The 25,472-nt window shown below is 41.7% G+C and overlaps 1 protein-coding gene across 1 annotated transcript in view; it reads right to left on the minus strand.

Annotated features, from left to right (window-relative positions):
- AGBL1 (ATP/GTP binding protein like 1) overlaps window positions 1-25,472 on the minus strand; it is a 582,976-nt gene that overhangs the window by 328,252 nt on the left and 229,252 nt on the right. The window contains exon 17 of the mRNA XM_032391919.1: window positions 14,013-14,166. Coding sequence (XP_032247810.1) covers window positions 14,013-14,166 — 154 coding nt within the window. The remainder of the gene's footprint in view (window positions 1-14,012; window positions 14,167-25,472) is intronic.

The following is a 25,472-nucleotide window of genomic DNA, read 5'->3' on the forward strand; positions in this document are numbered from 1 at the left end:
AATCAACGTGGTACATTAACAAAAGAAAGAACAAGAATCATATGATCCTCTCAATAGATGCAAAAAAAGCATTTGACAAAGTACAGCACCCTTTCTTGATCAAAACTCTTCAGAGTATAGGGATAGAGGGTACATACCTCAATATCATAAAAGCCATCTATGAAAAACCTACAGCGAATATCATTCTCAATGGGGAAAAACTGAGAGCTTTCCCCCTAAGGTCAGGAACGCGGCAGGGATGTCCACTATCACCACTGCTATTCAACATAGTATTGGAAGTCCTAGCCACAGCAATCAGACAACAAAAAGAAATCAAAGGCATCCAAATTGGCAAGGAAGAAGTCAAACTCTCCCTCTTTGCAGATGATATGATACTTTATGTGGAAAATCCCAAAGACTCCACCCCAAAACTGCTAGAACTCAGACAGGAATTCAGTCAAGTGGCAGGATATAAAATCAATGCACAGAAGTCAGTGGCATTCCTATACACCAACAACAAGACAGAAGAAAGAGAAATTAAGGAGTCGATCCCATTTACAATTGCACCCAAAACCATAAGATACCTAGGCATAAATCTAACCAAAGAGGCAAAGGATCTGTACTCAGAAAACTATAAAATACTCATGAAAGAAATTGAGGAAGACACAAAGAAATGGAAAAACGTTCCATGCTCATGGATTGGAAGAACAAATATTGTGAAGATGTCAATCCTACCTAGAGCAATCTACACATTCAATGCAATCCCCATCAAAATACCATCCACTTTTTTCAAAGAAATGGAACAAATAATCCTAAAATTTGTATGGAACCAGAAAAGACCCCAAATAGCCAGAGGAATGTTGAAAAAGAAAAGCAAAGCTGGCGGCATCACAATTCCGGACGTCCAGCTCTATTACAAAGCTGTCATCATCAAGACAGTATGGTAGTGGCACAAAAACAGACACATAGATCAATGGAACAGAATAGAGAGCCCAGAAATGGACCCTCAACTCTATGGTCAACTAATCTTTGACAAAGCAAGAAAGAACGTCCAATGGAAAAAAGACAGTCTCTTCAACAAATGGTGTTGGGAAAACTGGATAGCCAGATGCAGAGGAATGAAACTGGACCATCTCCTTACACCACACACAAAAATAGACTCCAAATGGTTGAAAGACCTCAATGTGAGACAGGAGTCCATCAAAATCCTGAAGGAGAACACAGGCAGCAACCTCTTCGACCTCAGCTGCAGCAACTTCTTCCTAGAAACATCGCCAAAGGCAAGGGAAGCAAGGGCAAAAATGAACTATTGGGACTTCATCAAGATAAAAAGCTTTTGCAAAGCAAAGGAAACAGTCAACAAAACCAAAAGACAACTGACAGAATGGGAGAAGATATTTGCAAATGACATATCAGATAAAGGGTTAGTATCCAAAATCTATAAAGAACTCATCAAACTCAACACCCAAAGAACAAAGAATCCAATCAAGAAATGGGCAGAAGACATGAACAGACATTTTTCCAAAGAAGACATCCAAATGGCCAACAGACACATGAAAAAGTGCTCAATATCGCTCGGCATCAGGGAAATCCAAATCAAAACCTCAATGAGATACCACCTCACACCAGTCAGAATGGCTAAAATTAACAAGTCAGGAAATGACAGATGTTGGCGGGGATGCGGAGAAAGGGGAACCCTCCTACAGTGTTGGTGGGAATGCAAGCTGGTGCAGCCACTCTGGAAAACAGTATGGAGGTTCCTCAAAAAGTTGAAAATAGAGCTACCATATGATCCAGCAATTGCACTACTGGGTATTTACCCCAAAGATACAAAAGTAGGGATCTGAAAGGGTACGTGCACCCCGATGTTTATAGCAGCAATGTCCACAATAGCCAAACTATGGAAAGAGCCAAGATGTCCATCGACAGATGAATGGATAAAGAAGAAGTGGTATATATATACAATGGAATATTATGCAGCCATCAAAAGGAATGAGATCTTGCCATTTGCAACAACGTGGATGGAACTGGAGGGTATTATGCTGAGTGAAATAAGTCAAACAGAGAAAGACATGTATCATATGACCTCACTGATACGAGGAATTCTTAATCTCAGGAAACAAACTGAGGGTTGCTGGAGTGGGGGGTGGGGTGGGAGGGATGGGGTGACTGGGTGATAGACGCTGGGGAGGGTATGTGTTCCGGTAAGCGCTGTGAATTGTGCAAGACTGTTGAATCTCAGATCTGTACCTCTGAAACAAATAATGCAATATATGTTAAGGAGAAAAAAAAAAGAAGAAGATAGCAGGAGGGGAAGAATGAAGGGGGGGAAATTGGAGGGGGAGACGAACCATGACAGACGATGGACTCTGAAAAACAAACTGAGGGTTCTAGAGGGGCGGGGGGTGGAAGGATGGGTTAGCCTGGTGATGGGTATTGAAGAGGGCACGTTCTGCATGGAGCACTGGGTGTTATGCACAAACAATGAATCATGGAACACTACATCTAAAACTAATGATGTAATGTTTGGGGATTAACATAACAATAAAAAAATAAAAAAAAACAATTCTCCTTTACGTATAAGGAATTGCAACTTGAAGGTAAAGGATTTTCTCTCATTATTGGACAGCTGAAACAGGTGGCAGAATATGGGGCTTAAGTTCCAGACAGTTTGGGGAGAAATTGGAGCTCTAGCCCTTCCTCCTCATATGACTTTCTAGGGCCTCAATTTTTGTCACCTAAAAATGAAGATAATAAATACAATTTTTTTTTTCTTTACCTCACAGAGCTGTTATGTGGAATAATGAATCATGAGTAAATACTCTGTAAAGAGTTAATTCCCTTAAAAGATATAAATTCTATCTCATGAGCATACTTATAGAATAGAATGTTCCGTGATTGATGTTGATGAAATACAGTACATGTTTCTGCCACCACATAGAGCCAACTTTTAGTATCCCTGCTAATTGAGAAAATTATTTAGGTAATACAAATTTTGTTTTATTTCCCTCTGAAATAGATGATATTTTATAGCATATTGACTTTATAATTATGTTTAGCCTGAGTTCTTACATACTTTGCAGGCCTCTGGAAATGAACATTTCCAAAACTGAACTCCTCAAGGATGCAGGAAGCCCTGCTCTCTCATATATGCTTTTGGTGGCATTGAACTGTGCACCCATACCCAGAGTAGAAATAACTTCTTTATTTTTGCCCTTTATCCGTGCCCTTTATCCCTACTCCCGACCAATCACCAAGACCTCTCACTCCTAATTGAGACATCTCTTGCACATTTAGACCCTTCCCTCCCATTTCCACAGACTTATCTTCCTTGGAAACCTCATCACCTATCTAGATGACTAACAACTGCTATTATTTCTGCAGTACTCACCATGGGCCAGGCACTGTCCTAAGCCCTTTACAATCTTCAGATTGCCCCATGATGAAGGTACTATTTATTACTTATAGTGCATAAATGGAGAAACCAAGGCACAGAGTGTTTGAGCACCCTTTTCAAGGTCACAAAGCTGATAAATGGCAGAGCCAAGATTAGGGAACCCCCCCACCCAGTGAGTCTGAATCTGGGGTCTAAATGCATAAAAACTCCTCTGTGCCAGGGTCAATGTCATCTTACTTCCCCTCACTCTGGACTTCCCTCCACATTGCTGCCACAAAATTTTCTTCCAAAACGAATCCAATCTTGTCATTTCTCTGCTTTTAATAACATCCTATTAGCCCATCATTGCCTTCAGAAGACACTTCCTAACATGAAAAATAACGGCCTTTACCACTCAGCCCTAATTACCTTTCTCGCCTATCATCTGATCCCATCATCAATCCACCATCCTACTCCCGACCAGCCATGGTGCCCCCTCACAGTATCATCTCCAGGCCTCCCTGCCTCTGCAAATGCTATTTTTTCTACTTGAAAAGACACTTCCCAAGGGCACCTGGGTGGTGCAGTCAGTTAAGTTCTGACTCTTGGTTTCAGTTCAGGTCATGATTTCAGGGTCAGGAGATTGAGCCCCACGTTGGGCTCCATGCTCAGTGTGGAGTTTGCTTAAGACTCTCTCTGCCGCCCCCCCCACACACACACACATGCTCTCTCTCAAATAAACAAACAAATAAATAAATAAATAAGACACTCTCCCATTTCTCTGCATGTGGCCGTCTGACTTCAAGATACAGATCAAATGACACTGAACTTCAGTTTTATCATTATACAATGGGCATAATAATTATTCTCTTCCTCAGCTCATAAAGAAAATATGAAGGCCAAATGATATAATGTAAAAACTTTGTGAGACCAAAATACGTACATGGTAGAGAATAAGCAAAGCTATTCAACTGAAAGGTTTTACAATCTTCTCCAACCCCTTCAACAAGCCTCGGAAGGAGAGAGAATACGTGGCCTTCCTTTTCTTGGACTAACAAGGTGAAAATAGGAAGCAGAAAGGAGATAATCAACCGGTCAAAATGTCATAGAGTTTTGAGGGTTCGTACTGAAAAAAGGAGGATTACTGTGACTATTTATGTATATACAGACTGATAACAGTAAGAAAGACGAGGACAAATTTAAGATGGTTTGGATGTGTTTTATATATTCGCCCCATCATGTCTTCTCAAGAGAGATACAAATAGTTCTTCAAATGGTTTTGGGGTTTCGGACTGAGGTTTCTTTGACAGCTGTGTCAATATAAAACCGCCATGCACATGGGATTTATACAGCCCACCCTTGTGGGTGTAAGTCTCCCACAGAATCATATTCTACCAGGCAGGCAAATGCTCTCTTCTGACTGTTTCCAATGAGCTGTGTTTATCCACCTGTTCTGGTCTAACCTGCTGTGTCATAATGTCCTGTTAATATGACTTATACCCATACACTCACACACACACACACACACGCACACACACACATACCTTCCCTACCTCACACATAGGTCGTGAGTGCCTCAATGACAAGGATTAAATGATATTTACCTTCATATTCCCAAGATCTTCCATGGTTCCTAGCCCTGGTTGCCTAAAGAGATGGAAATCCCAAGACAAGGAAAGGGCACAGCTCAGTTTCTCCCTTCTAACTCCTTTTATTAAAGATGTCCACAGAGAGAAGTCTTTATGTTCTTGTAGCTCATTTGTTAGTTATAATATTTGTCAGAAGCAGTGCTTTACAGAAAAGGAAAAGAAGAGGATTCCACCAGGAGACAAGAGGTCTAAGGCCTGGGGCGACCTCTGCCATCAGCCAGCAAGGTGCCCTAGACAGGTCAGGACAACCCCTGAGCTTCAGTCCCTCACTAGCAAATGAGGTAAAGGATCTATACTCTAGGAACTACAGAACACTTATGAAATAAATTGAAGAAGACACAAAAAGATGGAAAAACATTCCATGCTCATGAATCAGAAGAATAAACACTGTTAAAATGTCTATGCTACCCAGAGCAATCTATACCTTCAATGCCATCCCGATCAAAATTCCAATGACATTTTTCAAAGTGCTGGAACAAACAATCCTAAAATTTGTATGGAATCAGAAAAGACCCCGAATCGCCAAGGAAATGTTGAAAAAGAAAAACAAAGCTGGGGGCATCATGTTGCCCGATTTCAAGCTCTATTACAAAGCTGTGATCACCAAGACAGCATGGTACTGGAACAAAACAGACATATAGACCAATGGAACAGAATAGAGAACCCAGATATGGACCCTCAACTCTATGGTCAAATAGTCTTCGAGAAAGCAGGAAAAAATATGCAATGGAAAAAAGACAGTCTCTTCAATAAATGGTGCTGGGAAAATTGGACAGCCACATGCAGAAGAATGAAACTGGACCATTCTCTAACACCACACACAAAGATAAACTCAAAATGGATGAAAGACCTCAATGTGAGATAGGAATCCATCAAAATCCTAGAGGAGAACATAGGCAGTAACCTCTTTGACATCGGCCACAGCAACTTCTTTCAAGATACATCTCCAAAAGCTAGTGAAACAAAAGCAAAAATGAACTTTTGGGACTTCATCAAGATAAAAAGCTTCTGCACAGCAAAGGGAACAGTCAACAAAACAAAGAGGCAATCCACAGAATGGGAGAAGATATTTGCAAATGACACTACAGATAAAGGGCTGGTATCCAAGATCTATAAAGAACTTCTCAAACTCAACACCCAAAAAACAAATAATCAAGTCAAAAAATGGGCAGAAGACATGAACAGACACTTCTCCAAAGAAGACATACAAATGGCTAACAGACACATGAAAAAATGTTCATCATTGTTAGCCATCAGGGAAATTCAAATCAAAACCACATTGAGATACCACCTTCACCAGTTAGAATGGCAAAAATGGACAGGGCAAGAAACAACAAATGCTGGAGAGGTTGTGGAGAAAGGGGAACCCTCTTACACTGTTGGTGGGAATGCAAGTTGGTACAGCCTCTTTGGAAAACAGTGTGGATGTTCCTCAAAAAATTAAAAATAGAGCTACCCTATGACCCAGCAATTGCACTCCTGGGTATTTACCCCAAAGACACAGATGTAGTGAAAAGAAGGGCCATATGCACCCCAATGTTCATAGCAGCAATGTCCGCAATAGCCAAACTGTGGAAAGAGCTGAGATGCCCTTCAACAGATGAATGGATAAAGATGATGTGGTCCATATATACAATGGAATATTACTCAGCCATCAGAAAGGATGAACATCCAACTTTTACATCAACATGGATGGGACTGGAGGAGATTATGCTAAGTGAAATAAGTCAAGCAGAGAAAGTTAATTATCATATGGTTTCACTTATTTGTGGAACATAAGGAATAACGTGGAGGACATTAGGAGAAGGAAGGGAAAAATGAAGGGGGGTGGGAAATTGGAGGGAGAGATGAACCATGAGAGACTATGGACTCTGAGAAACAAACTGAGGGTTCTAGAGGGGAGGGGGGTGGGGGGATGGGCTAGCCCGGTGATGGGTATTAAGGAGGGCACGTACTCCATGGAGCACTGGGTGTTATACGAAAACAATGGATCGTGGAACACCACATCAAAAACTAATGATGTATTGTATGGTGACTAACATAACATAATAAAATAAAATTTAAAAAAAAGGAAGGAAAGAAATCTGGACTCGATGGTCTTTTTTTTATTATTTTTTTTTAAAGATTTTATTTATTTATTTGTCACAGAGAGACACAGCGATAGAGGGAACACAAGCAGGGGGAGTGAGAGAGGGAGAAGCAGGCTTCCTGCCGAGCAGGGAGCCCGATGTGGGGCTCGATCCCAGGACCCTGGGACCATGACCTGAGCTGAAGGCAGACACTGAACGACTGAGCCACCCAGGCGCCCTGGACTCGATGGTCTTTGCAGATTTTTAAGCTCTAAAATTCACTGATCCCTTAGTAATCCTTAGCTCCACATGTCTGGTGGGGATTAGGAGGGTGGGCAAAAAAAAAAAAAAAAAATTCTGGGAGGGAGAGGTTTTCACTTCACCCAAGTTTCTGTTTTCCTTGGACAACTTCTGTCACTTCTCGCTCTCCTCAGCAGAAAGCTCTGTTCTTCATACCTGATCAGGTGTCTCGGAAAGAGACAAAGGCCAGAGAGGATGCAAAATGATTTGCAAAGAAGCCAAAAGGGGAATTCTGTAACTGTGTATTTTTCCACTCCGTTCTAATTTAAAACCACTTACAAGTGACAACTCCCAACCCGAGGCAGGTGCCGTGTGGTAGCTCATTATACCCTCAGGACCCCGTGTAAATCTTCTTTCCGAGAACAGCTATTGTCTTCCAAGGAAAAGCTTTTAGCATAATGGCAGGCTGAATAGAACATTGCTTTTGTGAGAATATTTTTAAGAAAGGAAAAAGAGAAAGGTATTCTTTAAGGACTACAAATGCAGCTTCTTGCCTCCCCCACCTCAGGCCCCCTGGAAAGAACAGTGCGTGAGCCACAGGAGACAGTGGTGGTGGAGTAAGATCATCTCACCTCCAGAGACATACAAAGGTTACGCTCTGCTCTTTTCAGTTATGATAACTGCAGGTTGGAGGTGTCTCTGATTGCAAAAATAGCAGGTCCACCCCCTTCTATCCACCTTTGTTACAGTTTCCTGCCTTCTTGGGAGTCAGTGAGTCAGTCGGTGACGAGTCACTTCAAGAATCAGAGTTTCTAATAAGAGAATAGCATTTTCCCTCAGAAAATTCCCACAAATCAGTCCCTCCACTCCGGTAACTCTTGAGAACAGTCAAGACAATATTGTTCTTTGTGTTCTTTTGTTTTGTTTTAGAGAGAGAGAGCACAAGGGGGGTAGGGGCAGGGGAGACAGATTTGAGAAAGAGAGAGAACAAGAGGGGTAGGGGCAGAGGGAAAGGAAGAGAGAGAGTCTCAAGCAGACTCCCTGCTGAGTAACAGAGCCCAATGAGGGGTTCTAGCTCACCACCCTGAGATCATGACCTGGAGAGGTCATGGACCTGACCCTGAGCCACCCAGGCACCCCAAGTCAATATTGTTATAGCATCTGAATGCATCATTGTCCAAAGGGGGGAAATTTGGCAATAAAGCTCCCGAAAAAAAAATGAAGCATCCATCACAGAGACATAGCCCCAAACTAAAAAGGGACCCAACTTCCTCTGGGTTGAAATGGTAATTCAGAATATGAGGTTATTGGGGAAGTGTGGAGAAAATGGAACCCCCAATATGATGGTGGTCTTTAATCAGCAGTATGTCCTGTTTGTGCACCTTTCTGGGAAATCTCCCAGTGAGGGCAGATCCTGAAGGAGGGCTCCACCCTGGAACTGTGGGCTAGAGGCCTGGGGTCTCCTCCCTGAGCCCCCACTTTACACCCTGGTGGCCTCCGGCTGCTTTTTCACCTATAGTGAGCCTTAACTTTGCCATATGCAAAATAGAGATAAGGACAAGTGGAGAAACTTCTGTGACAGCAGAGGCAGCTCTTCTGTAAGAAGCAGAAAGCAGGCCTGGCTGGGGGAATGGCTGAGCCTCAGAGACACGTACCATTCTCCTCTCTGGGTTTCTCACCCACCTCCACTAGGGTTTGAGTAACAATGACCTTCAGTGCAAATCCAAAAAGCAGACCACACACACAGATACACACACACCATCCATGAAAAGTACATAAACTTAAGAAAATGTGACTTCTCAACTCTCTACTTGGAAGTTGCATATTCAAAGCAGCTGCTAATCAAAGTACCTATTGACATATAATGTATAAAGGATCTAACCATGCTGTGGGTAATTATGCCGGAACACCACTAGCCAAGGGAGCCTAGTCTCAGAAAGCACTAGAAGCAACTTCCGGGATCAATCTCACCTGCCAAACCTATCCCCAGACCTGCTCAGGTGATGCCTTCTGCTCCAACCTGGTGGAGCCTCCACGCCATTCTTTTGGATGCTGTTTACTCCGCATTCACACTCTGTTCTACAAATCCCAAAGGTCCAGGGCTCCTCCGACATCTGGAATCCTCCCAGGTAGCAAGGACCTAGACCTGCTAATTCCCCCATGCCTCATCCACTAAAGAGCCTGAAGCCAGAATGAGCTGTTTGTCCTTTTGTAACGGTTCCTTTTATCATGAATTTCTCTTCAAGCCTGTCTCCTCTGTAATGATTTCAGGGACAATTTCTCAGACAACTTTCCTGTTTGCTGTCCCACTGAAAAGGGCAGAGAGTGACTTTGCTCGTGGAGCTCCGCCAACATTCCGGCTCTGAGGTGTGAAGTGAGTTTCCTCACTTGGGAGCACCGAGAGGAGGCACCAGCCCTCGATTCTCCAGACAGCCATCAAAGATGCACCAGGGAAATTGGGCTACCACTGACCTGAAAATATATTTATCAAGAAAATAAGGCTAAATGAAGATGTCCATCAACAGATGAATGGATAAAGAAGATGTGGTATATATATACAATGGAATATTATGCAGCCATCAAAAGGAATAAGATCTTGCCATTTGCAACGATGTGGATGGAACTGGAGGGTATTATGCTGAGCGAAATAAGTCAAACAGAGAAAGCCATGTATCATATGACCTCACTGATATGAGGAATTCTTAATCTCAGGAAACAAACTGAGGGTTGCTGGAGTGGGGGGTGGGGTGGGAGGGATGGGGTGACTGGGTGATGGACACTGGGGAGGGTATGTGTTCTGGTAAGCGCTGTGAATTGTGCAGGACTGTTGAATCTCAGATCTGTACCTCTGAAACAAATAATGCAATATATGTTAAGAAAGAAAAAAAGAAGAAGAAGAATGTAGCAGGAGGGGAAGAATGAAGGGGGGGAAATCGGAGGGGGAGAAGAACCATGAGAGACGATGGACTCTGAAAAACAAACTGAGGGTTCTAGAGGGGAGGGGGTTGGGAGGATGGGTTAGCCTGGTGATGGGTATTGAGGAGGGCACGTTCTGCATGGAACACTGGGTGTTATGCACAAACAATGAATCATGGAACACTATATCTAAAACTAATGATGTAATGTATGGGGATTAACATAACAATAAAAAAAATTAAAAAAAAAAAAAAAAAAAAGAAAATAAGGCTAAATGTTTCCAGGAAAATATCTTTTAAAAAAAACGCTTTCGAAAAATAAATCAAGCCAAATTAGTCCTTCTAGGAGACTCTCTGGAGCCCAGACCCTGGGAAGGAGTAAAAGTAATCAGTAAATTGTCCCAATCATCTCTAGGTCCGGGACTTTCAGCCCGACCACCAGGGGATCCAGCCTCGAGCAAGGAGCCTTCTCCCTGGGCCCCAGAGCCATGCTCTTATTTCTTGGGTTTCTGAAATCAGACTGAAGTGATAACGCTACACAATGGAAAGAAAGTCTTTCAGTGCACAAACACCTCCTGATGAAGGGTGAGTGGAAGCCACCGCACCAGAAAGTAGCCAAATCACAGCTAAATACACCTGCAACCTGAAACTCACCTAGTCCCTGGGAGGTGGGAAGCTGGTGAGACTACTGGAGCTCCCCTGGAGGGAGGCCTACAGGCATGAGAGTCCTGAGCTGCTGGCTCATTTGCTATTTTTTCTGTCCTCAAACAAGGCATCCCATTTTGTGGCTCAAAGGAAGTTAAGTGGTTTTATTACTGATTTACAGGCATGGTTAATTGCAATTTGGATGGTAGATGGTGTTGATATTGTGCTGGATTTTTTTCTCTCTCAGAAACACAGCAATGGCATATATTTATATATATATATAGAGAGAGAGAGAGAGAGAGAAAGAGAGAGAGAGTACCCTGCCAAGGAAATGGTTTATTCTGCAGCCCAGCACCTATAGCCCATAGCTCGAGACTCTGTTCCCAGCACGATGGCCCAGCCACGCCATCTCAGCTCTGTACTGGCACCCAATCTGTACTGGGTCTGAATGTCCTTTCCTCCTGCCTTCCTGCCACAATATCTGAAACGTCCACCATGCAAAGGCTTCCGCTGGGTTAGGAAAGGAAAATAAAATTCATTGTGAGCAGGAAGAGGGTAATACATTCATTTGTGGTCAACTTAGTGTGAGCTGCTTTAACAGCTAAGCTAGCTTCTAATAATGTAAGGACATGAAACAGGGAGGAGGGAAAGTTCTATTTCAGAGTGGAACCAGAACACCTCTTCAAACGACTGTGTTAGGACATCCATTGTTATGTGTGGACTCTGGAAATCAGAATAACAAAATCAGAAACCAACTGGGCACCACCACGAAGCAGGGTAGTTAATCTCCCTGAGCCTCTACTTACCGCATCTGTAAAATGGATGACTTCAACCACCATTACAAAAGATACCAACCAGCTGCACAGTGCATACAAATAAGACTTTCAGTGTACTAGCAAGGTAGGTTGCAACTCGCCTTCCATGACTTGGCAGTAGAGGATAAGGAAGGTAGCACATCAGGGCTTTTGTCACATTTTAGCTGTGTGACCTCAGCTGAGTCTCAGGACTGGCTACACAATTTGCAGGGCCCATTGCAACATGAAAATGCAGGGCCTCTTGTGGAAAACCTTCTTAAGAATTGAAGCAAAGTGCACAGCCCTTCTTCTAAGCATGGGACCTGGGCCACTGTGCATTTGGCACACTTATGAAGAATGGCTCTCATTCATCCTCTCTTGTGGGGCAGAGCCCTGGTTTCCGCTGGGTCCAGCTCGATGACTGTCACTTGCAAGTCTATTGTGCCCCAAGGAGAATGAACAGCATTCATGGCACCATCATCTGGGCCCTCCCAACTCCTATCCAGGATACACCCATTTTTTTTTAAAGGTTTTATTTATTTATTTGAGAGAGAACACGAGCAGGGGGAGGGGCAAAGGGCAGACTCCCTGCTGAGCACGGAGCCTGGCATGGGGCTTGATCCCAGAATGCTGGGATCTTTACCTTAGCTGAAGGCAGGTGTTTCATTGATGAAGCCACCTGGGCACCCCATGATATCTGAGATGAACAACAGCTGACATATCAGCACTTTTTTTTTAAAGATTTATCTACCCATTCGAGAGGAAGAGAGGCAGGGGGCAGGGCAGAGGGAGAGGGAGATAGAGAATCCCCACTCGGACTCCCCGCTGAGCATGGAGCCCAACGCAGGGCTCGATCCCAGGACCCTGAGATCACAACCTGAGCCGAAACCAAGAGGCAGCTGCTGAACCAGCTGAGCCACCCTGGCACCCCTCAGCACACATTTAAGAAAGAAAACTGTAAGGATACAGAGGGGAACACACTTAGGATTACTAATCTTAGGCAGCAGACAGAAACCAGCCTCCTTTGATTCCGAGAAGGGTGTGCTAACATTTCTTTTCTTTCTTTTATTAACTGAACTATTTCAGAGTGCCAAATTATTTAGGGATCTTTACCATGTTTCAAGTCCTCTCCTTCAAGTAGAAAATGATCTTTCTAGTTATGACACCAGCAAAAGCACCAGTGTCAGCATACCCAAAAATGTGAAAGCAGAGGCAGCTCCATCCCATGATCATACATTGGGCTCTTTCCTAGCTCCTATTTGGAAACTGAAACTCCAGAACACAGGCTTACATAGATCTGCTTTCTTACATAAATAACCACCCAGTGAAGGTTGCTCTGGAAGGATCGCTGTCTCTAACTTCCAAAAACTGCTCACGTGTGATCAGAGGATTCCGGGACTGTTACAGGAATTGCTCTTAAATTCATAAAACACGTAAGAGAATTTTTGGAAAATCCCTTATTATTCATTAAAGCATTTTAGGCCTCATTAATTCAGATGGGATAATCAGTTGTTGATTAGCCAGGTTGTTAAGCATCCATTGTCAGATGCTGATGGGGTGTGAGAAATTACATTTCGTATCCGCCAAAGAGTCACCTGAATGCGGTTAGCACTTCATCAGGTAAGGCTGCATCTTCTGGGGATAAATTAGTCGGATTTTTCACTCCCCAGTCTTCTTTCATCTCACAGATTTTTCTGTATTGCAAAGCAGCCCTCATTCTGATAGGTTTTTCTTGCCTAAGGTCTAAAATATGTCAGAAGCCAACTTTAAAAGCTAATTGGTTACAGGTAAGTCACACTGGTGCTCGGGGCTCTGACACTTCAGGGGCACGTGTGTGTGTGTGTGTGTGTGTGTGTGTGTGTGTGTGTGTGTGTGTATGTGCATGCTCGTGTGCACATCTGCCTGTGTGTTGGTTTGGTTGGACAGTTCTTGGCTAGAACCTCCTCCTCATTGTCAGCCCTTCAGATCCAAATGGTATTCAAGCCATCAAGGGGATTCTTCAGCCAGGGCTCCAAAACTCAACTTCCTTCCTTTCCAGCCCTTGTCTGCCCTTGGGAGCGGTATAATGGCAGTGAGCATGGGCAGAAGAGGGCCTGGCTGGAAAGTGTGACTCCAGTTCCTCTCCCTGACAGTTTGCAATTTATTTTTTTTCCCTTTAACAACAGGGCAACATTAATATTTACCCTTCGTGTTGTACCAAGAGTGGGGAGTGCATTTCTATAAAGACAGACCAGTCCCCAGGCCTTTATGAAGCTTCTGATCTCAACAGGACAGGGAGCGTCCAAGGCTGTGAGGACACCCTATAACCACCACATCTTCAAAGAGGGTTGTCATTTTTTACTCACGGAACTGCTCCAGGTGGTCAGTGCTATTAGACTCAGGCGTGGCCGTGATAGTCACCAATGGACACGAATTCCCTCCCAGTGTCTGGCAGAGAACATCCTGGCGGAAGTAGATTTGCTTGGGGTTCACGCTTTTTTCCAGAATGTCAAGGTGAGTCTGGAGCAGAGATGAAACAGAAGCGATTATGATTCATGACATATTTTTGACCATAACAATAGAAAATGGCAACAGAGCTTATATTCACTATCTCCCTATAGGTTAGACGTCCTTTTCTTCACCTAGTGTGCCCGATATTGAGCAGTAAGTGATTAACAAGGGGGCTGTTCCTACTTGCTAGAAGTTCAGGGAAGCTGAACAGGAAACCTAGCTTTTGCACATGTCTGCACAACAGAGTATCTGTTTTCAAGTCACACTGAAAGCAAGAGGGCAGGGCATACAGCATGCTTCCCGACACTGAGGCATAGAGAGAATGTGTCCATGAAGACAGAGCATACCCAGAACACTTGGGAACATGAGACAGAGAGCTTCAGCAGGATGAAGCACTTTAGAACCAAGAGTTATACAGAGTGTTGTGAGCACATCCAAGGACAATACAAAGCACTGACCCAGGTGGGATGCTAGATGAAGAGAACAATGAACTGGTAGTGATTAATTTTTTAATTTTCCCTCCCCTACCTTCCCATTCAAACACTCATTTAAAACACAGAAAGCTACAGAAATGGGCTAGCCGTTGAAACTAAGACTCAACAGTCTTTAAGACCTCTGACTATATTTTCACTAGTTCCAACAGTGGGGTTGATCAGAAAGAGGTTAAGAGATTTCCTCCCACCCACACTGCACACCCTGATGACAATGACATAGTCACCACAGTAACCAGAGGGAGAAGCTGCCCCCTCCAGCACAAGAACATCAGTGTACAAAACTTATCCTTCCAGGGACGCCTGGGTGGCTCAGTCGTTAAGCGTCTGCCTTTGGCTCAGGTCATGATCCCAGGGTCCTGGGATCGAGCCCCACATCGGGCTCCCTGCTCAGCAGGAAGCCTGCTTCTCCCTCTCCCACTCCCCCCGCCACTTGTGCTCCTGCTCTCGCTATCTGTCAAATTAAAAAAACAAAACAAAAACAAGACAAAACAAAAAAAACCATCCTTCCAGCTGAAGAGCTAAAGTTTTCACCATAATCAAGAAGGTATGAGGGCCAAGGAGAAACCACCCACCTAGTTTTTTTGACAAATCACAAGCCTGTTAGGTAAATGAAACAAACATGAATCCTATGAAAATACATATAAAATATTCATAAAATATATTGTGAAAAAGGGAGCAGTTCCCTCAAAAAATAGAGGATGTGCTTACGTGTGAAAAGGACTTACTCTGGAAGTGGTAGGCAGACTAATAGCTCCCCCAGAGATCCACACCCTAATCTTCTGAACCTGTAAATAGGTTACCTTCCATGGCAAAAGGGACTTAGCAGATATATTTAGGATTAAGGTCTACTTGAAATGGGGAGGTTCTACCACATGATTCAGCTGGGGCCAATCTAATCACAAGTGCTTAAGAGCAGGAAACTAGTCCCATTTGCGGAGAACCAAAAATGGCAGCATGAGAAGGTCTCAGGCTGCCATTAAGGGCTTTGAAGATGGGGGAAGCAGGTCAAAAGCCAAGGAACATGGTGTCCTCTAAAAGCTGGAAAAGGCAAGAAAATGAATTCTCTCCAATAGCCTCCAGAAGGAATGGGGCCCCAACACCTTGACTTTGCCCTAGTGAGCCCCATGTCGAACTTCTAAAGAGCTATAAAACAAAACAAAAGAAAAGCTTATTGTTTGAGCCACTAAGTTTGTGATAATTTATTACAGCAGCAACAGAAAATTAATTCACAAATAAACAAGAAAAAGAATTTTCTAAACTAAGTAAAAATCCTAGCATTTGGGTAAGTGCAGACTAAAACCTACTTGTACTCTATTGAAATATCCGAGCTGCAAGGAGAAAGAAAAAGTCCCAGGGAAAGAGAAGATTACCAGATGCCTCTGTGTAACTTTTCTACTAGCCTCAGGGATATCTGAAAATCTGACCCTGAGTCATATACTCTTTGCAACTGAGACCCCAAATCATCTACCCCCACATAGCCTACTGACTTTATTATTCCCTGTCTGCCTCAACACAACTTTACTAGTCCAGGAAACTCTTGCCCAGGAAAATATAAATCACAAATAAATTTATTGTTCATTCCAGGAACATCTCATCAACTCTTCAACAGAAAGCAACAACTGACTCATTGATCCAAGACCCTTACAGCCCCTCTCCTCAAGATCCTTGCCTTACAGTGTCCCCCAATCTTAAACCACTGTATCATAATCTTTAACCAATGCTAATCAAGCCCCACATTAAAGAAACCTTCTCTTAAACAAGCCTTTAAAGACTTAATAAATATCCCACCTTCTCCCTTCCCCTTTTGAGGTACTCTCAAGACTCTGTCACAATCTTCCTTGCAAGTATATTAGTTTCCTCTCACTGCTATTAACAAATTACCACAAATTTAATGGATGGACGCAACACAAATTAATTGTCTTACGGTTCTGGAGGTCCAAAGTCCAAAATGGGCCTTACTTGGGAAAAGTCAAGGTGTTGGGAGAACTACACTCCCTCCGGAGGTTCTAGAGGATAATTCATTCCCTTGCCTTTACCAGCATCTAGAGGTCATGTACATTCCTTGCTTCTTGGTGCCTTCCTCCATCTCCAACACCAGCAATCCCATCATCCCCACCTCTCCTCTGACTCTGACTCTTCTGTTTCATTCTTTCATGTTTAAGGACCCTTGTGATGACACTGGACCCAACCTGATAATTCAGGAGAATCTCCCTATCTCAAGACCCTTAATTCGATCACATCTGCAAAATCTCTTGTACTAGACATCTTCGCAAGTTCCAGGGATTGAGATGTGAACATCTTTGCGGGACCACTATCCAGCCCAACACACCAAGGTAAGCAATAAACTCATGTCTGTCTTAGAAACAGGTTGCTTGGGTGATATTTCTAGGACCATCATTTGACGCAATACTAAGCAATGGAATTAGAAGGAGCATGTCTAGCTCAGATTCAAGAGGAGAATTCAACTGAGGCCTATGTACCCAACCAAGCCTTTGTACTTCATTCTTGGGATTGTTCATTGAATAATGAGTACCAGATATTGTTGACATGCACTGGCTGGAGATTGGAAGGTAGTCTCACACCCCTGAGAAGACAAAGTGATTAACTAAGTATATGTACACAAACACACATAACCAAAAGGCCTATGTAGCTACCTAGGTATGAAAATTGAAGAAACCCTGGGGCCAAGGGTCAGCTTCATCTCTCATGACCACACACTTCCGTAGTCAAGAGTGACTAGGGCCAAAGGAGCCATACCTGGGAGTCTTCACTAAGCCCTTTCCATGCATACTGTGTGGTTGCTTGCCCTGTGTCCTTTCTCAAGGATGAGTAAGTTTGGCTCTAGGAAAGCCTCGTCTTGTGTATTTGCCAATCTAACTAAAATCAACACCACTACTCCTTATTGGGCAGAATCGGGGGTTGCACCCTACCATTAAGATTCTTTTAAAAAGTAGGCATGTGTGTTTGTGTTTGTGTAGATAAACCTACACATGGACATATATGTACACACAAAAAATCATACTTGGGTCATACTTCCTTCTGCAACACTAGATGACAGGACTACTGCTTAGTGTTTGAAAGCAGACAGGATTGTTATCCAGTAAACCTATAACCAGCCAAGTGTTTGTGCATGAGCACATGTGGTGCATACACTCATATAGGCAAGAGCTCAGAAAACACATCACCTTATCTTTAAATAATACCTTGAAGACATACTTCAGCTGCCCCAAAATCAAACTAAGAAACAATGTAATAGGACAGTCCAGTTAAACAAGGTGTGAGTCTACATGACTACTGAAAACATGGTTACTACATAATACAAACATAAAATACAAACATACAAATATAAAATAATAATACAAGTATGTAATACAAATACAAATATAATACAAATGTAAATATATAGAAATATAATAATGCCACTATAAAAATAATTATGTAGGGAAAAAATAAGATTTTCAAATCTTAATATCATCTGGTTCTGAAATGAAATTAAAAAGAGATATGCAGTCACCAGTCGGAATGGTTAAAATTAAGAAGTAAGGAAACAACAGATGTTGGTGAGAATTTGGAGAACGGGGGACCCTCTTACACTGTCGGTGGGAATGCAAACTGGTGCAGCCACTCTGGAAAACAGTATGGAGTTTCCTCAAAAAGTTAAAAATAGAGCTACCCTATAACCCAGCAATTGCACTACTAGGTACTTATCCAAAGGATACAAACATAGTGATTTGAAGGGGCACCTGCACCCTAATGTTTATAGCAGCAATGTCCACAATAGCTAGCCAAATATGGAAAGAGCCCATATGTCCATTGATAGATGAATGGATAAATAAAACATGGTGTGTGTGTGTGTGTATGTGTGTGTGTGTGTGTATATATATATATATATATATATATATATGTACACACAATAGAATATTACTCAGCCATCAAAAAAAATCTTATGTTATGTTAATCACCATACATTACATCATTAGTTTTTGATGTAGTGTTCCATGATTCATTGTTTGCATATAACATAATAAAATAAATAAAATTAAAAAAAATAAAATTTTTAAAAAAAGATGGAAAGGAAAAATGAAGGGGGGGAAATCAGAGGGGGAGATGAAATATGAGAGACTATGGATTCTGAGAAACAAACTGAGGGTTCTAGAGGGGAGGGGGGTGGGGGGATGGGCTAGCCTGGTGATGGGTATTAAAGAGGGCACTATTGAATGGAGCACTGGGTGTTATACACAAACAATGAATCATGGAACACTACATCAAAAACTAATGATGTAATGTATGGTGATTAACATAACATAATAAAATAAAATTAAAAAAAAATAATGAAATCTTGCCATTTGCAACAACATGGATGGAACTAGAAGGTATTATGCCAAGCGAAATAAGTCAGAGAAAGACAAATACCATATGATTTCATTCATATGTGGAATTTAAGAAACAAAACAGATGAACATATAGGAAGGGAAGGAAAAATAAAATAAAATGAAAACAGAGAGGGAGGCAAACCTCTAGAAACAAACTGAGGGTTGCTGAAGGGAAGGTGAGTGGGGGGATGGGGTAACTGGGTGATGGGCACTAAGGAGGGCACTTGACATAATGAGCAGTGGGTGTTACATGCAACTGATGAATCATTGAATTCTACTTCTGAAACTAATAATACACTATATGTTTATTAAATTGAATTTAAATTAAAAAAAATTTTTAAGAGAGATGTGCAGGGGCACCTGGGTGGTGCAGTCTGTTAAGCAACCAGCTCTTGGTTTCTGCTCTGGTTGTGATCTCACAGTCATGGGATGGATTATGCTTGCATTGGGCTCCACGCTCAGTGCAGAGTCTGCTTTAAGTTTCTCTCTCCTTTTCCCTCCGCCCCTCCCCACTGTGCTCTCTCTCTCTCTCAAATAAATCTTTAAAAAAAGAGATGTGCAAGGGAAGAATAAATTAAAACAAAATACGAACTTTCTTAACTTACATAGACATAGTGATATCATATCATCCTTGAAAACAGTAAGGTAATATAGCAAGAGGGTAGGCTCTTATGTCAAACTGCCTTGATTCAAATTTGAGCTGTAGATTCTGGAAAAGGTATGTAAATTTTGTACTTAGCCTCTTTGTGACTCAGTTTTCTTATCTTTCAAAGGGATATAAAAATACCCACCTCATTCAGTGGTTGCTATAATTTAGCCATATACTGTGTGTGAAAAGTGCCTATCATATAGGAAATACTCAATTTTAGCTGTTCATATTGATAGAGAAATATAGGCTCAAATCTGTTTTTAAGAACAAAAAGGGAAACACTAGTAGAATTATAAACACTAAGGGGGAAAAAGTCAAAGAAAATAAGGTCGTCCATGTTGCATAAGAAAGAAAGAGAGAGGGAGAGAGGGAGGGAGGGAAGGAAAGAAGGAAGGAAGGAAGGCAGGCAGGCAGAAAGACAGAAAGAGAGAGAGAGAGACAGAAAGAGAGAGAGACAGAAAGAAAGGAAGGAAGGAAGGAAGGAAGGAAGGAAGGAAGGAAGGAGAAAGAAAGAAAGAAAGAAATAGAAAATAGCATAAAATCAAAATGACAGAAGTAACACCAAAACTTGCTATAAGTATAAATAGATCAAACAGCCTTATTACATGACAAAAACTCCCAGATTCATTTTTTTAAATCTCATTGCATATTGTATATAACAAGTACTTTGAAAGAAAGGAAAAATACATAATGTGTATGAAAAGCACTCCTAAATGATCTATTTTGTTTGCTTCCATTAAAATATTTTAGGAGAGAAATATTGAAACTTAAAGGATAAGCAAACATAAATTAAAGCAGGCATGGCAATCGTAATATATGACAAAGTCATACTTAAGACCAAGTACATTAAATAGGATTTAAAAATCTTATTTTGATAAAGGGCACGATTCACAATGAACATATAAAACTCATAAATCTTAAGAATCAAATAACATAGATTGAAATATACAGCGCAAAAAAAGGCAGAAGGGGTAAAAATGGTACAAGGAATGGGAGACTCTTCAAGAAAGTGTTGAATAAATCAGCTGCACAAACATAATGATATAGAGTGTTTGAACAATATTATTTTTATAGATAAATGTCAAACTTTGTCTCTACAGAGAACATTTTTTTCCCTCAAACATCCATGGAACTGTAACAAAAATTAATCATATACAGGGCTTTTTAAAAGTTCCCTAAATTTCCCCCCAACAAGTATAAACTATACAAACCACATTATCTGACAATAACTAATGAAATTAGGCATATGTAAAAATGGTTTGAAATACAGCAAAAATCAAAACATTAGAGAATAGAAAAATATCCTCCTGAAAGCAGCTCATGGAAGAAATTCATGTATAAAAAGGAAAAATCAATATTAAATCAGTGTAATTAAAGTCCTTGTAGAAGGAGAGGGCCATCTGGTCTCCTGGGAGAGATGGCCCAGGACAAGAACGGAAATGTCCCTTTCAGGCTGTCAGCCATGTCTCACCCATCCCGGTAAAGGGGAATTCCAGAACCTTATTTAAGGGAATGAAGATAGTCATGAATTTAGATGAAACTCTCTGTGATGGTAAACAGATTATTTTCATCGCTTTCATAAGTTTCTGGGTGAAAGCTGCTCCCGCTATTGGTTATTACTGAAATCCAGACTGTGTGGCACCTGCCTCATGATTACTCCCAAGATTCCAGGTCCCTAAACTGGGAAAGCAATATTCTCTTCTGCAGCATCTTCCCCAGATGTATTCTGTCGGACGTTACTAAGTGCTGGGGTTTGGAGAGGGAGGTAAAGGGGTGGGAAATTCACAGCCAGAAAACATGGGGAGTTAAAGAAAATGAAAGCATTTTCATGGCCCCAGAACTTTTCAGATTCCTCCATTCGCCAATATGCACCATGGAACCTAGATGAAAAACTAGCCCACAGCGCTTCATGAATTTATACGACCACTAAACTTTTTCTTTAAAGATCTCAGGATACTGGAATGCTATAGAATGTGCTTTGGAAAATGCAGGCTTTGCTGAACTGTTTCTATGAGGATTTTTTTTTTTTTTTTTTTTGCCATCAAAGTTATTCATTTGACATTTCATTATGGCTACAAGGGCCCTTATGGGATGGGTGGAGGGTGAGGGGGAGGCTTCTCAACAGAAGTACTGGTCATCATTCTGTGATGTCACAAGGTTACACACAGGCCATAGCTCTTTGGTGTCTGATGCCAAATCTAAAAAATAACAGTAATAAACTCTAGATTTTGGAAATCATATATAGGAAGCGGGTTTGGAAGCAGTTTGTCTAAGATAGAAGTCATCAAACACAATTAAGTATGAGAGAAAAAAGTAAAAAAACAAAACAAAACAAAACAAACAAACACATCATTGTGAACACCGTCCTTCAAAACAGCATCACCTTGCAGATGGTAGCTACACTTGGGGTGAGCACAGCATGACACACAGAGGTGTCCGATCACTGTGTCATACACCTGAAACTAATGTAACATCGTGCATCAGCTCTACTCAAATAAACAAGAACAACAATATCACCTTAGCACGCCTCCTAGCAGCAAATGCGGGAGGAAGCAAGGTTTCAAAGTTTTCTTCTCCTATGAATTCTCTGTTAAATTTTTAATTATTGTATTTTTATGATTAATAATATCACAACTCAACAAATGCCTATTTTCTTTTAGCTGAAATTCACTTTTTTAAAAAGATTTTACTTATTTGACAGAGAGAGAGAGCACAAGAAGGATGAGCAGGAGAGGGAGAAGCAGGCTCCCCACTGAGCAGGGAGCCCGATGCGGGGCTCAATCCCAGGACCCTGGGATCATGACCTGAGCCTAAGGCAGATGCTTAACCCACTGAGCCACCCAGGCACCCCTGAAGTTCATTTTCTGTAAACTGTACTTGTTCATACAACCCTCCCCACACCCCTCAAGGAAATCTCTGCCCCATTCCACCTGCCACCAAATATGTAACACCTCCATTCTTAGGCATTATCCTGATTCCAGTCATACAGAAGACTTCCAGAAGTAAACCAGCTATAAACTTCTGCAGGATTTCCTTTTGCAGAAATGGCTCTGTATTGTTCTCCAGAAAATGGTTTAGAGGTGATGGAGCATTCGCTCCATCTCCAGTCCAGCAAGGCCATGTGTAACTGGACTTTGCTGGGATCAATGATGAGAGGAGCAGGGCTTCAGAACGCATGTGCCAACAACCACATATAATCGCAGCCCCGCAGAAGCCACAGGGGCGGGTTTCTTTACAAAAATGGGAATGAGTTCAAGGCAATGATGGGAGCCCCAGAAAGACTGTCTTCTTAGAAGCAAATCCTACCTCTCCATGAAAGATGCCAGGCTGATAAGGTAGGCTGCAGCCGAGCTTTTTGCCCCCTTCTCCTCTATCAGCTACTCCCTTAAAACTGCCAGAAAAGATTTCACTGACCTCAGCAGGTTACCCCACCAACAGCTATTGATAAAGTGAGAAGTACCTGTGCCCAAAATCGTTCGTTTGTCATTGTTAGCCCCTAAACTCCTATCCTCTCTGTCCCCCTAATTCAGAAGAAAGCTCACCCCTAAGGAGACGGCCGATTTTATTTGTATACAGACTAGTCCTCAGTTATCACTTAAATAAACTCGTTGGAGACTGGAAGGCTCCTCATCACAAGACAAAAGCAAATGACATGTATAAGAGAAGCCATAGAGCGTGTTGCCAGTGGGTTCTAATGGGCTCTCTCAGACTGCCCCTGTCTGCCAGTACCACTCTCCCTACATTAAACAGACTTACTTTGAGAAGGGAGAGAAATGATTCGTCTCCAGGTGTCTGCTCATAGATTTGCCAATTAGAAAGAAAAGATGATGGGGGCGCCTGGGTGGCTCAGTCGTTAAGCGTCTGCCTTCGGCTCAGGTCATGGTCCCAGGGTCCTGGGATCAAGCCCCGCATTGGGCTCCCTGCTCAGCGGGAGGCCTGCTTCTCCCTCTCCCACTCCCCCTGCTTGTGTTCCTTCTCTCACTCTGTCTCTGTCAAATAAATAAATAAAATCTTTAAAAAAAAAAAAAAGAAAGAAAGAAAAGATGATGTTAATATCCTTTTTCCATTAAAAATAAATGAAGTTATATCACTGATGATTTGGAAAAGAGAGTTAAAAAATTATTTTAATGAACTACCCGAAGACAGCCATCAGTAGCCTTTGTATTTATTTCTTTGTGGTCCTTTATTTGGATTTTTTACAGAATTTTAATTTTAAGTTATGGAATGGGTATCTTCCCATCAGCCTGATGGAGAAAATGATCACACGTAATTATAAAAAAGAGAATAAATGCTCTGATGCCTACCATCTAATATCGCTCACTACACGTACACACTTGGCTAAAATTTTCCATGTATCAAGTCATTTACCCTTCATAACAACCCACTAGTAATTGCTTTTATATGCTGAGCCCTTCTAAAAGATTGTGCAAATGACATTCTAATTTTCTCTTTTCTTTCCTTCTCTCACTCTCTTTCTCTTTCCCTACACTATACTCCATTTCATCTCTGAAGATATTTGTGGGAGCACCTGCCACCATACGTATATATGTCTGCTGAAAAATCCTGCTCAAACTTTCAGAGCCTTAAGCTCTGCGAACATACGGACCCTACTTATGATCATTTTTCTTCTTGCCAACTTGTACTGTTATAAGTTCCCAGTGAGATCCTACTTCCTTGCCCTCTAAAACATCCATCAGAAACTCCCTTGGGGCCCCATTTTCAACCAATACTGCTGTCTACCTTGGGACAATCCACAACATAATCCAAATACTTTAATGAGTATTGCTAACACTTGAACCATCATTGCAATTATTGACAGCTTGATATGAATGGTTGAAATAGAATTCCATTTGCTTGCTTCATAATTATAATAATATTTCTTTCTTTTTGCTTTATCTTAATACTATAATTTGGGCAATTATCTAACAGAATTCCTGGCAAGCATCTGGAAGATATCAATTTGAAAGAACCAAATGCTAATTCTCTTATTATAAGAGAATAATAAAATTTTTTAAGTTGCAAAATTGTATTCATGTTGAAAAACATCCAATACACATGTCCTCTACTATAAAAATGTCTGTAATTATTAAACATAATCCATATTATAGGAGACTTACAAATTATGAATTCCACATAGAAATGTATTTTCCATCCCTCGGCACCCCTCGGCATCACCCCCAAGTAACATGCAGTTAATTCTGCCCTTGGGGTATCATTCACATTTAATTTATCACTGATCTGTTGGAAGAAAAACTGTTTCTCCTTAGGACAGGTCCAAAAATAAAAATGAGTAGTGTGCACTATGGAATGTACTCATTGTGTCCAGGATGGGAGGAAGAGATTTTTAAGAGAAGTCTTAGAGTCAATTATAGTCTTAAATCTGGAGAGAACAAAGACCATGCATTACTGGAAATGTAAAACCAAAAACGGACTACCATTTTTCACTTTCAAGTAACAGATGTCCTTCTTACTCTGTTCTGCTCGCTTAGGAGAAATGAAAACATATCCCTTTTCCTTTGTCTCTTTTTCATTAACTCTCCTCAAACTTCCCCAATGGGAAGAGATTCCCAGTCAACAGGGTAAGGAACAAGCCAGTAAGCATCGATTCACAAGATCTCTCTCTCTCCCTCTCATGGAGACCAAGGAAATGGGAGGGGAGGGGGCTCCTCTTTTCTTGTGTTTTTGTCCCCCCTCAAGACAAAATTATCCCCACCCCTGACTCTACTGGTTCCCAAGCTATTTGTTGATTGTAAATTTCAGACCCTGTGGTCTGACAAGAGCACAAAAGTTAATTGGACC

Source organism: Phoca vitulina, unplaced genomic scaffold, assembly GCF_004348235.1.
Source record: "Phoca vitulina isolate PV1807 unplaced genomic scaffold, GSC_HSeal_1.0 scaffold65, whole genome shotgun sequence".
Classification (NCBI taxonomy): Eukaryota; Metazoa; Chordata; class Mammalia; order Carnivora; family Phocidae; genus Phoca; species Phoca vitulina.